This window comes from Vombatus ursinus, unplaced genomic scaffold (assembly GCF_900497805.2).
Source record: "Vombatus ursinus unplaced genomic scaffold, bare-nosed wombat genome assembly UNPS02000577.1, whole genome shotgun sequence".
Lineage (NCBI taxonomy): Eukaryota > Metazoa > Chordata > Mammalia > Diprotodontia > Vombatidae > Vombatus > Vombatus ursinus.
This window is the reverse complement of record NW_020940355.1, coordinates 22,135,812-22,148,403: the sequence shown is the minus strand read 5'-3', so window position 1 is coordinate 22,148,403 and position 12,592 is coordinate 22,135,812. Positions and strand designations below refer to the sequence as shown.

Below are 12,592 nucleotides of genomic sequence, written 5' to 3'. Positions count from 1 at the left end.
TTTTGGAACAACTAAGAAAGAAGAAAGTGGAGGGATAGGTAGTTTCGTCTGGGGATAGGGCACGAAAGCGTCCAGATTTGCTAGGAAAGGGTAGGTAGGACCTACCTATCCATCAAAATCAATACCATCAAAAAACGCACTGACCCCACGGACCTGAGCCTATGCTTCCCCTTTGACGACGTTTTCATTTGTTTGCGGGTTTGGACTGCAGATGTATACCCAGAACGGATTTCCCGTGCCCAGAATGGGTTTCCACCTGGAGAAGGAAAATTGCGAGAGGTAACAGCAAAGCCGTGTATGCGTTTTGACTGCTGTAATTAATCATCTGCGAAATTCTTCATTCACTTTATAAAGCCAGATGCAATCCTGGGGGAAGTGACAATGGCATAAATTACTCGACCCTCAGGCAATCATAGTTCATTTTTTATGCAGCCCTTCAAGATTTATAAAGCGCTTTACTTGCAATATCTTATTTGGTCTACACAATACTCACAGGAAGAGGATGCAGTAAGTTATTTTTATGCTACAGAAAAGTGAACAACTTCAGAGAGGCCGATACTTGCCCAGGTCACAGAACTAATAAGATTGACGTGGGTACTCGAGGAAAATCAGGTAAATTTGCTGCCAAGTAGTTTTAGTCTCTCTCTTATCTCGGGGTCATTCCACAGCCCCGCCCCCCAACCCCTCCTAAACTGCGTACATGTTTTGAAGTATCCAAATGAAGCCTTGTGAGTTGAACTCATCCCAGAAAACCTTGCCCTGGGAGGGCCCCCAGGTAGAGCGATGGTGAGGTCTCCCCTTCCCAGCAATTAGGTCCCTCCCACAGCCCATCACAGGTTCGATTCCAGTACTGGATCCATAGAAGGGCTATCCTTCCGTTGGTTTCCTCCTCCCACCCGTGCTTTTCCCCCTTTCCTTTGTCAGCATCAGCTAAAACCCGGAGACTCCGTAGTGGAACAGCTCTCGGCCTCAAGCAGATTTCGGGGTTGGGGAGAGTCAAGTCGGGGAGAGCTTTTCTCTCTCTACACGTGCAAGTAGGCAATAAAATCCCAAGGCTGGCCAAGAAGCCCCAGAGTTCACGAGAGACCAGAGGAAAGAAGCTACCCCATCCAGCAGTCCTACAGGGGCGCAGTCGGGTCCCAGTGATCCTATGGAGACCCAGGCTCCTCAGATCCTAAGTTTGGAGCCTTCGGGGTCGATACCCTACGAAGATCCGCCGCTAGCTGAGGAGAGCCCCGATCCAGCGACCTTACGGCTGGGAAGGAGCGACGGCGGAAACTGCCACAATTGCCCGGAGTCTCCGGATCGGAGCCCTCCCTCTCTGCCTAGGGGCAGCCCCCAATTCCCCAGAAGAGAGGCCAGCCTCTTGGACCCGAAGCTGCTGGATGCCCGTCGCTGCTGCCGCACCCGCTCCTTTTCGCTTCCTCCGAGCCCCATCCTAGAAGCAGCCAAGTTATTGCAGCAGCAGCAGAGGCTGAAGCCTCAGCCCGAGGATCCCGGTGCCGAGTCGGGCCAGACGGACCAAGAGGAGGAGCTGCTGAGCCCCAGCGCCTGTTGCACCAAGTGCAAGAAGCGGGTGCAGTTCGCCGATTCTCTGGGGCTCAGCCTGGCCAGCGTGAAGCACTTCAGCGCGGCCGAGGAGCCGCAGGTGCCGCCAGCCGTGCTCAACCGCCTTAAGAGCTTTCCTATGCGGGAGCGGGACCTGGAGCAGATTGGGGATCTGCTGGCTGCGGCCTTCTCCCCGCTCCTGCCGGAGGGGAGCCGCCCCACTCCCGCGCTAGCGCCGCAGCTGCCCAGCCTGCAGCCTCTCTTCAAGCTTCCCGGGCCCGGCGGAGCTACCTCCGAGCGCCTCCTTCTGCAGGGAGTGTGCCTGGAGCAGGTAGACTGCGGAGCGCCTCCTGCCTACGAGGTGAAGGGCTCCGGCAGGGTGTTACGCTGCGCTGGGCCCCGGGAGGTGACCGTGCGCTACACTTTCACCGAATGGCATTCCTTCTTGGATTTGCCTGCTACGCTACAGCCCGGCCAGCCAGCACAGCTGGAAACACAGGGGCAAGAGGGGCAACCCGGCAGAACTTACCTAGACCTAGGGACCAGGAGATCTGAAGAGGGTGCTGGGGACCCGGGCGAGCCGAACACCGAGCGCTTTCACTTTTCCCTTTATTTGCCTCCCGGACTGCTCGGGGAGAAGGAGGAGGAGCAGCAAGGCTTCGCCGTCCACTTCGCGGTCTGTTACCGCTGTGCGCTGGGTGAGTTCTGGGACAACAACAACGGGGCCAACTACACCCTGCGCTACCCTCCCAGCCACTGCCAGCTGCCGCATCCCACGCAGATGCTTCCTGAGGGCAGCCTCGAGGGCCCTCATTGAACCGCAGATCTCAACCCCTTTCCTCTTCCTCCCAAATGCAAACATTTGTCTAGTGGTCAGACCTGGAGAGTCGGGGGCGGGGGGGACTGGGGAGAGGTAGCTAGGAAAAGAGGCAGGGACAAGCTCAGAAAGCTTTGGGTCTCTTTTGGTAACTTGCAAACTCGGCGGGGAGTTGTGGGAAATTTTCCCGGTGATCCCATTTCTCACCCATAAACTCCTGGGGATTTTTTTTTTTTTTTGAGGAGGGAAGGAAGAAAGAGAAAGGAGTGTAAGGAAGCTTCGAAAGCTGTGCCGCTGCTGCTTGTTATAGGATCCAAGCAAGGTGAATCCCATGAAAGAGGAAAGTTGATGGAGAGTCTCCAGGAATACAGTCAGAAATGGCGAGAAAGAGAAGAGGAGCCTTCAAATTTTGCCTTGGGAAAGGGATGCCCAGTAAAGCACGAGACTGGAAAATTCTTTTAACCAGAGGACACTGCACCTTCCTTATTTCTCAGAAACTATGGGCTACGGCGGCCCAGAGAAAAGAAGAAACTCTGACAATAATAAATCATAGGAAAAGAGGGCCTTGCCTACAGGTCCTTTATGAGGTGCCCTAAAGCCGAGGGTGACATCTGTCCAGGGAATCTCGAGGGTTGGTTTGCACTTAGACACATATATTTCTCAGAAAAGTTTGTAGCACATGTAGATTTCTTTCATTGTGAACTGTTAAATGCCCAAGAGTCTTTACCTCCACACTTGGAGCTGTATAGCTCACCCATTTTTGTATGAATGCTTTCCATAGAGAAGCATTTTTTAAGGACAATGTGTTTTCTATTTTTGCTGCCCTCAAGTTCAGAGGCCTTGGCTGACAAGATTTGTCAGGTTAATAATATATGCACTTTAATTATTCTCAGTGTTTTTAAAACCGTTACTTCCCTCTTCCCCTCTCCCCAGTGTGGAAAAGCTCTGGTTTTCCATTATGCACTGAAATACCTAATTTCTGCCAGCCCTAGCTAAAATACATGTTTTTTTTTCAGTAGAGGGCAACTGTTTTTTAAAAAAACAATGTTTTGTAGATTATTTTGAAGTGCCAATCATTTAGTTGGCTTGTGTGCACAAGTTGAAAAAACCATTTGTAGTAGGTGTCCAAATGCAGAAACTTTTAACAGTAGCTAGATTACAACTACTATTTAGCTCTGCCATTAGCAATTAGATATGTTGGATTCTCTTTGAAGACCAGGAACAAAAAAACATTTAAAGGTTGTTGTCCTGGAGGCAATAACTTGACAACCAATGGTGATGAAATCCAGTCTAGCAAGTGAAATCAGTTAAATGGAGCCCCAGTGTAACACATCTGTGCTGCTCAACTGCCACCTGGTTTATTGACCTAAATTCTAATGCTAGACTGACTTAATGAGCTCTTCTTGGCTGCCAGAAGTTAGAACTATGTTGTAGCTAGCCATCCTTGTATGACTGAATGAGGGTGGCGATCTTACCTAATGAGAAATTCAATTCACATGTCTGTCCTCACTAGTTTACGTGCTAGTTTCAATTTTGTCTAAATGAAGCTCCATTGTTTGTCTAGCACCATTAGTTATGTGTGGAATGATAGCTATTTACAGTATTTATGGGCATCCCTGCAGCAATAAGGAGAAATAGCAAGTTAATAAAAAATCCATTGGGTTGATAAGAGTTGTTCTTAACAAAGTACTGCCCTCATAACACAAGTTAAGCTTTTTTCTTAGTGGATTTTGCCACTTGCAATGAGTCTTTCATAGGCAATACTTTCAAACTGTTTACGTTAGCAGTTTTGATTAGAATAAATACTCCCACCAAAAACTCAACTAATATGTGCTATTAGTGCCATATATTATTAACGCAATAATTCCCTTTTTATTTATAGTAATTTACAACAGCAACAAACCAGTGTATTTGAAGTACGGCACAAGCCATGTTTTCCATTTAGTCTTTGTAGATTCATGGAAAACATGACAATTCTCTTTGATATTTTCTTGTCTCAAAGCATTCAATACCTTGGACTGCAGAGATGTTCAGGGAATTTATTTTTGGATAGGTGTCCTTTATCTTTATAATTAGCATCAGCAAATATTACGTTAATAGGGGCATGCATTGTAATAGTCAGAATCTATTGAAATGTCATCAGATTAATTTTAATAAAATTAAAATAAATATTTTAATTATGGAGGGCCATGTACCCAAAATCAACTCACATGCAAAATAATTTAAGAATTGATTGTAGTAACAGAAGTTTAAACAAAATACTCTTAAAAATTAAAAGGGATTTTGGAGGTTTTATTTTTTTATCCCTGTTAGATTACCCTGTTATTACAAAATAAGAAGCCATCATTTAAAAGTAGATAGTCCATAATATCAGCATGTAAACATAGCTAACAGCCAAAAGATGTCTTCAGTGTTCTCTGGGAAAACTTGCAGAGTAGTTTTTCGAAACTACTGAACTGTGGAAAGCACTGTTAATACCCATGCCTTTTGTGTAAATTGGGATACATCTTTGCAAATTACTTGAAGTCAATTGAAAATTTTTAGTTAGACAGCTTTATTTTGAAGACTCTCAGTTTGTATTGTAGATCACTTATGTATTTTATAGTGAAATGTGAGATTTTACAAAGGGCTAACATGAGTAATTCAAAGCCTGTGCAGTGTTGTCTCTGAGGTAAAGGAATGGGAGGTGTATGTATTGCCAAACACATTAAAGAAATGTACACACACACACACACACAGTGGAGATGTATTTTTTGCAGCATTATTCCACCCATTCTTCAGTAAATGTTATTCAGTTTGGTATTTTAATAATTTAAAATAGCCATGTAGCTCCAGTGACTAAAAGTTGAATATCTGATTAGCTAATTCTGCTTTGCTATCCTCTGTCATTGCTGAAACACAGAGAAACACTGAACTTCTCGAGATAGACATTAGCTCTTTCTTTCTTTGGCAAGACGATTGGGGTTAAGTGACTAAGCCAGGGTCACACAGCTCCTAAGTGTCAAGTGTCTGAGGCCAGGTTTGAATTCAGGTCCTCTTGACTCCACTGCACACCTAGCTGCCCCTCTCCCCAGTTATTTCTGAAGTGACTTGAGTTTTCCACTGAATTTGAGCCTAAATGGTGAATGTGAGCATTTATATAATAATTAAGCTTTTCATTCATCAGTTTTAAATCTTGAAGAAGAAATGGGTAGACTTTGGAATTTAACTAAATTTCTTTAGTAGGATTCAAGGGGGATCAAGTATAATGAACTGATTCTCCCAAATATCTTAGTTTCTGATTGGCCAGTCAGGGTCAAAAAGGAAAGAGCTGGATATATAATGAATTGCTGTGTGGTGAACTTAAATAGGACAATCACTTTTTAGAAGGATACCAAAATGCAATTTTTAGGATCATTTAATATTAGAGCTAGAGGGAATCTTAGACATCTGTCCATTTTAACCCCATTGCCATCTGACAGATGTGGAAACTGAGACTCAGAGAGGTGAAAGAATATAACACGGCTAGCCAGTGGTAGGGTAGCTCCTGAACAAAAGTTTAGGGAAATCTGTGAATCAGAGAGGCATGCTCTGTAAATGGAAGCTATAGCTATGAATCAAAGGACAATTTGGGCCTCCTCTGCAGTGAGGATGTTTTCATCTTTTCAGCCACTTCCTTGGGTGGTCAAAAGTATTAATCAGCTTTCTCACATCAATCACTCAGTCAACAAGCAGTTATGTGCTGGGCTAGGTGCTGGAAATACAAATGAAAAGATCAAACATTCCCTGCCCTCAAGGAACTTACATTCCATCCAGATTTTTCTAACCAGGATTTTTGATGATCTTGATAAATTGCTCTTGGCTTCATTTTCCTCATCTGTAAAATAAAGGGGCAGGACAAGAAGATCCCTAAGCTCAATTCTACTCCTGGAATTCCTTGGGTTTCTCAACCCCTTTCTTTATTCTGACAGTTGAGAAACTCAAAGGTGAGCTCTCACCTTGAAATTCAGATCCTTTCCTTCATCCCTACCATAAGATATCAAATCACACTGAAGCAGAGATTTTCTGTTCCATTGTTGGAGAGCTTGAAAACGTACAATTCATTTCTAGTCAAGATGTTAAAAACATCCTTTCCCAGGCATTGTAGTATGAAAGCAGTGCATGGATAATTTTAGAATGTTAATTTTGGTTTTGAAGTCCTGACTCAGTTTGATGTTTTACTTCTTCAAAGTCGTGGATTTATAGCATTTGTAGGATTGTTGTGATTTCTATCATGTGCTGCCTGTCAATGATGCTAATAGCTGCCAGATGGAGGGAAGTCATTGTTTCCTTTTCTCTGACATGAAAGAAGTTTTTGGGTCTACTACAACTGGTAGATTTGCAATTCCACATTTACATATGGGCTGGGGATATAAGATTTCTAGGGTAGAAGAGGAGCCCTGTGTTAGCAGTAGTTAGTGCTGAAGAAATACACAAATAACACTAATAAACCATAGTCCACTCACCTTCAGACCAACCTCTGTCACGAAGAGTCCCAGAAGTCCAGGCCACTAGGCATAATTCCCGGCTGGGATTGTAAGGATAGAAGATGAGCTAAGTGATATTAGTAGGGAAAGGAGCTGAGAGGATGTGGATTTTTCAGCTTGTGTCCTCTGCTTTCTTCCATATGGAAAAGTGCTAGTTACCTTCTAGGTAAATGGGCAAATGCCCAGATGTTTTCTGGGAGCGCCTGACTCTGGCCATCTGTTCAGGACCATGTAACAGATGTGTTTAACCACCATTCAAGGTCAGAAGGAAAACTGTGTTCATATGATTTTCTTGATCACTGTCACCTAACTGGAAGTCTCTAAAACTCTAATAAATACTACATTTTAATGACCTTTAATCCAATGTCAGGAGGTCTGTAGGCATGTTTCCTCCCTGTTCCTTGGATCAACAGTACTCCTCTGAAGCTGCTAAGCCCTTTTAGCCCTTTTCAGGAGGCTCTGCACTTGTGTTTTGTGGAGTAATTTTCTGACCTTGGCTGAACAAGCCCCTTTTAACAAGAAAAAACTGAGCAGTATCTCAACTGAATATAAATTCAGAAAGGGCTCAGATCAGGGTGGCTGGGGATAGGAGTGAAGATTATAAGAAAATAAGCAGCATCTTCAAATAAGCAATCAGTATAGAGACTTCAATTAGAAAACATACTTAAAAATAAACATCACTGGAAACACTGAAATCATTTGGGGATAACTAATGGAAATGGGTTTTGTTTTTAAACAGATCAGCAAGATCCCTCTGCTGATAGTGTTTACCCATCTCATTTGTGGTGTTAGTATTGTTCAGCCCCTTGTCTTTTAAATAGTTTATCTGATACCATTTGTAGAGGGTAGCAAATAAGGATTTAAAAAAATTATTCTGTTGCTTATTGGAATGTCAAATAAGGGCTGAAAAACTCATACCGAGTAAATTAGAACAAGCAGTCTAAAATGAGCTGTTTGGAGCATTTCGATATTCTTGAGTTTAAAAATTCATGAACATGTTTTCGTTGCAGATTTTTTTTTTTATAAAGAGTTATGTGTGTTGAGGGAGCACACTACTAAAGCTGATGAGGATTTACATTCATGGAGAAAAGAATAGTCTTTAAAAAAGGATCTTTTTCTTCTTCACCCAGTACTATTAAGGAGATTTGTGGTTTCAACCCTTCTCTTGACATATGTGGGGAGACTCCTTGTTGCTACAGTCTTTCCATGGCAGTAAAAGTGTCTTTCCATATCCTAAGTAGCTACAAAGGGTCATTATTACCAGCTGACAGTTTGATTCTTTAAATTCTCACCTTGTAATGGGACAAGTTTGGAAACATTTTAGTGAGCCCAAGCCACATTACCATTTTACTTTCAGTTTTGTCCATGAACAATGTAGTATCCATTTAAAAAAAGAATCAACTTCTCAACCAGGAAACAGGATGGACTCTCACATGACCCCGTTTCATAATTCAAGTAAATACCCTAGGCTTAGTCTAGGTTCTCATTAAGTTGTGATTTTTCTTTTGAAGTCACAGGCCTTCGAATTCATTAAATTATTCTTTCATTTGCCTTTGGATTTCCAAGTTTTTATCTATTCACTGAAATAAACATTTATTAAAAGCCTGTTATATGTAGAGCCTGGGGAGGGGGAGGAATACAAAGTGAGCTTATGGCAGTCCCTACCCTCATGGAGCTTTCAGTTTAGAAGGGAACACACAGACATATTCTATGTATGCACAGGCTACAAAATACATTTTATCTTGAGAGAATTATTTGATATATGTTTAAGAAAGCTTTTACCTTAAATCACAACTAAAATGGAGCTCTCTGAGTTATTTGGGACTTTGTTGTGCTATTTAGCAGCAAGGCATAATAAAATGGATTTATTTACATGGTAGCATGGTTTATAAGAGAACACTCTTTTGAAAAAACTGGCTTAATAAATACCTCTTGCAAGTATTCTACTTAAGTATTCTTCCATTGTTCCAAGAACAATGATTTTTTATGTCTAGGCCTCTTGGATACATGTAGCCATTCCCAATTCTGCCTTGGGACTGAGAAGGGGAACTTTGTTGGTGTTTTTAGTAGTTTTCCACATTTCATGATCCCATTTGAGGTTTTCTTAGCAAAGATATTGGAGTGGTTGGCTATTTTCTTCTCCAGCTCATTTTACAGATGAGGAAACTAAGGCAAACATGGTGAAGTGACTTGCCTAGGGTCACACACCTATTAAGTGTCTGAAGCCAGATTTGAACTCAGGAAGATGAGTCTCCCTGAATCCAGGCCTATTCATTCAGAACCTTCTCCTTTGCCACAGAATACACACTAGGGTGTTGCAATCACTGGTGATTCTTGCTTAGTTCAGGGGTGGGAATAGGAGGCACTGGTCTGATCAAACAGTCATTTTGGCCTCTGCCAACAGCCAATTTACTCAGTAACACAGGAAATGTGAATTTTTCAAACTTGGAATTTTAACTGAGTAATTACTTTCTGTAATATCTCAGAAGCAAGGCCCCTTACAAAGAGGCTTCAGATAATATAAAGAGAAGGACACTAAGAGGAACTGCAGTAAAAGCCTGTATGAAACTGCTTATTTAACTGCTGGTGCTGTAATTTTCTTACACATTCTTGTCACAAGTGTTTTAAGCCCTATTTCTTTGGGGTCAAAGAATACAACTTAGATTAACCAGGCATGAGGCTGTGTGCCGGTCGCGCCGTGCACTCTCCTTCTAACAGGAGCAGGCTGCCAAGGTCATACTTACCAGTCTTCGGAGCCCACCCGGATAAACATAGAGACGAGCCGATCGGGAGGTGCAAGCACTTGAACTTTATTCAGAGGCCATCACAGCAAGGCCAAGCAGGAAAGCAAGAGCAGGAGCAAGAGAGCGCGAGCTCCGACCCCTACCGCCCCTTATGTACCTTCCTAGCCCCTCCTCCTCAGCCCGCCTACCAGTGAATGATTGTAGGATCCGATACTGGAAGGAGACGTCTGGGGTTAGCACTGCACCAAGGGAGAGGACATGACAAAGGAAGCTAGGCCCGGATACTGGAAGGAGGCGTCTGGGGTTAGCGCTGCACCTAGGGAGAGGACTAGACAAAGGGAGCTCGTTGTCTGCAGTCCCACTCCCACGTGGCACAGCCCCCTGCCTCAGGAGCACATGCTCCGGCTACTTCCCCGTATCCTGTTCCTACCCCAGTTCACCACAACTCCACATGGCACAGCCCCCTGCCTCGGGAGTGTGAGCTCCGGTTACTTCCTAATATCTTGTCCCTGCCCCATCTTGCCACAACCTCCACGTGGCACCTAGCCAACATCAGACAATCCCTCATAAGGCTGGAATTTTGAATGTCTCAAATACTCTCCTTGTACTCTGCCTTCTCAACCTTGCATTTTTGACTTGGTGAGAATCAGTAACATTCTACGTTCTGTTTCTGTCAAGGGGTACTCAGACATATAGCAATGGTAACCATCGACTTTTTTGGACAGGTGTTAGAACCCCCTGGCAAACTTTCTATTTTTAAAAACCCAGCAGCAACAAGATTAAGGCTACTATTTTACATTATATATTTTTGTGTAATTACCATAAACTTTAGGGAATTCTTTCTCATAATGCTACTTAAGTTTCGTTTTAGGATTCACCAGTGAGATTTGCCAAGTGTACATCACCTTCTGTGAATAATTTTGAAGCTGTTTATTTAAGCTTAGAACTGTTGGAAGCAAAATATGTTCCCAACTTTCCTTCTGGATTTTTAAAAGGTCAGAGATGCCCTTATAGTTTGAAAATAACTTCTCCTTTTCTCAGACACATACACTCTTTGTATGCCATGCCAATGTTCTGAGTTAATTTTGTTTTGTGCTATACTTAAAAAACTACTGAGTTCACAGTCCTGGTATGAATAAAGATGTTTGAAAAATTAAGTTTCTTGTTCTATTTGGTACATTAATGTGTGATCAAGAATTCAAGAATTCTGTCAGACTGCGGGTGTTTGTCCTTCATTTTTTTTTTTTTTTTTTTAGGCAATTGGGGTTAAGTCACTTGTCCGGGGTCACACAGCTGGTAAGTGTCAAGTGTTTGGTCTGAGGCTGGATTTGAATTCAGGTCTGACTTCAGGGTTGGTCCTCTATCCACTGTGCCACATAACTGCCCTTGTCCTTCATTCTTGAAGAGGACCATGACGTCAGGGAGGTGATGCCATGACATGCAAGTGAATTGGACTTAAGTGAGGAAAGGCTGTGCAAAGTCACCAGCCTCACTTTCTCCTCCTGAGCCATCTGGGTCCAGTGGCCAGATATAGATCAGGATGACTGGAGATGTCCCTGGACCAGTGAGAGACCTTGGCCTTTGCAAGCTAAGGTCTTTGACAGGTTTCAGTTTGCCTGAGGCAACACCCATTCAGTAATTAAGGCTAGGTAAGAAATGAGGCAGAGAATGGCTTTTTTAACCTAGTTCAAAAAAATAGTAAAAAAAAAAAAAATCAATCCAGGAGGGGAAGACTCTCAGGGTTTCTGACCAAAACAGCAACAATTGCTATTTATGTTCACTCCAAGCCAATCAGGGCCCAAACAATGACAAAGTGGGGCTTGGCCTTAGACCTCTTGTTGGCCAATTGATGAGAGCAGGAGTGATTTGGGTTTAAGGCTCAGTCCTTAAGAAAAAAATCTAACCCATAAACCCCAAGATATCTTTTGAGGTTTCAGGTGTGATACCCTATATGGACAGAGGGAAGGGAAGGGAAGAAAGGAAAGAAAGGAAGGAAGGAAGGAAGGAAGGAAGGAAGAGAAAAGAAGGAAGGAAGGAAGCTGTGTTGCCCATCTAGCTATTTCCAATTGGGTCCCCAGTGGGGCAGCTACTACTATTCACAGAGGTTGTTGCTTATCCTTCACTCTGAGAGGACCATGATATCAGGAAGGTGATGCTGTGACATGCAAGTGAACTGGATTTAAGTAAGGTAGGGCTGTGCAAAGTCACCAGCCTCACTTTCTCCTCCAGAGCTATTTGGGTCTGGTGGCAAGATTGCTGAAGTGTCCAGATACTAGTTGTTATGATTAAAGATAAAAGTGAATCCCTGATTCCATATAGATTTTCATTTGGGGTATAATCCAGCCTTTTGTACACCAATATGAATTATTTACAAACCTACCAAAGAAAAGCATATTTTCTCATATGTTCGTGTAGAAACCACATCTTAAGAAAAAATGCAAAACCAGAGATATCTGTGTAGAAAACGTAATATTCTCTGGTGCCTGTGTAGATAAGTTTTTTTTTTTCTTTATGAATGAAATGATTTGGGTATTAGTGGTTTGCTTTCTCTCTCCAAGTTGGACCTCAATCTGGCTTGTATTCCTGTCACTTTACTGAAACTTTTACAAGAGGTTATCAGTTACCTCTTTATTCTTGACAAAGGACTTTTCCTCGGCCTTCACCAGAACTAAGGTTCCTCTAACTTCAAGGCCAGGACTTTGTTGTTATTGCTCAGCCGTTTTCAGTTGTGTCTGACTCTCCATGATCCTACTGGGTTTTCTTGGTAAAGTTACTGGAGTGGTATGTCATTTTCTTTTCCAGCTCACTTTACAGTTGAGTAATTGAGGTAAACGGGGTAAGTGATTTGCCCAAGGTCATACAGCTAGTAAGTGTCTGAGGCCAGATTTGAACTCAGGAAGACGTCTTCCTAACTCCACGTCTGGCACTCTATCCACTGCACCACCCAACACCGAATTCCAGTACTACATCATGCTAAA

The 12,592-nt window shown here is 43.0% G+C and overlaps 1 protein-coding gene across 5 annotated transcripts; it reads left to right on the top strand.

Annotated features, from left to right (window-relative positions):
- Positions 1–270: 270 nt before the first annotated feature.
- On the top strand, positions 271–5,363 carry PPP1R3G (protein phosphatase 1 regulatory subunit 3G). 5 transcript variants are annotated; one of them, XM_027838726.1, is made up of 3 exons: positions 271–612; positions 925–2,246; positions 2,676–5,363. In XM_027838726.1, exons 2-3 carry the CDS (start codon positions 1,151–1,153, stop codon positions 2,825–2,827), a joined length of 1,248 nt encoding a protein of 415 aa, XP_027694527.1. In that variant the 5' UTR covers positions 271–612; positions 925–1,150; the 3' UTR covers positions 2,828–5,363. The 5 variants fall into 5 exon arrangements, with proteins under 5 accessions (XP_027694527.1, XP_027694447.1, XP_027694712.1 ...); XM_027838646.1 differs by having other exon boundaries at positions 271–2,246; XM_027838911.1 differs by having other exon boundaries at positions 271–2,246; positions 2,611–2,760.
- The last annotated feature ends 7,229 nt before the right edge of the window (positions 5,364–12,592 follow it).

Bases quoted from the DNA above. Each gene is read 5' to 3' on its own strand.
- PPP1R3G (XM_027838726.1), top strand. From the start codon at position 1,151: ATGGAGACCCAGGCTCCTCAGATCCTAAGTTTGGAGCCTTCGGGGTCG. The intron at 2,247-2,675 runs GTGAGTTCTGGG...TGCTTGTTATAG, and splicing joins CTGTTACCGCTGTGCGCTGG to GATCCAAGCAAGGTGAATCC.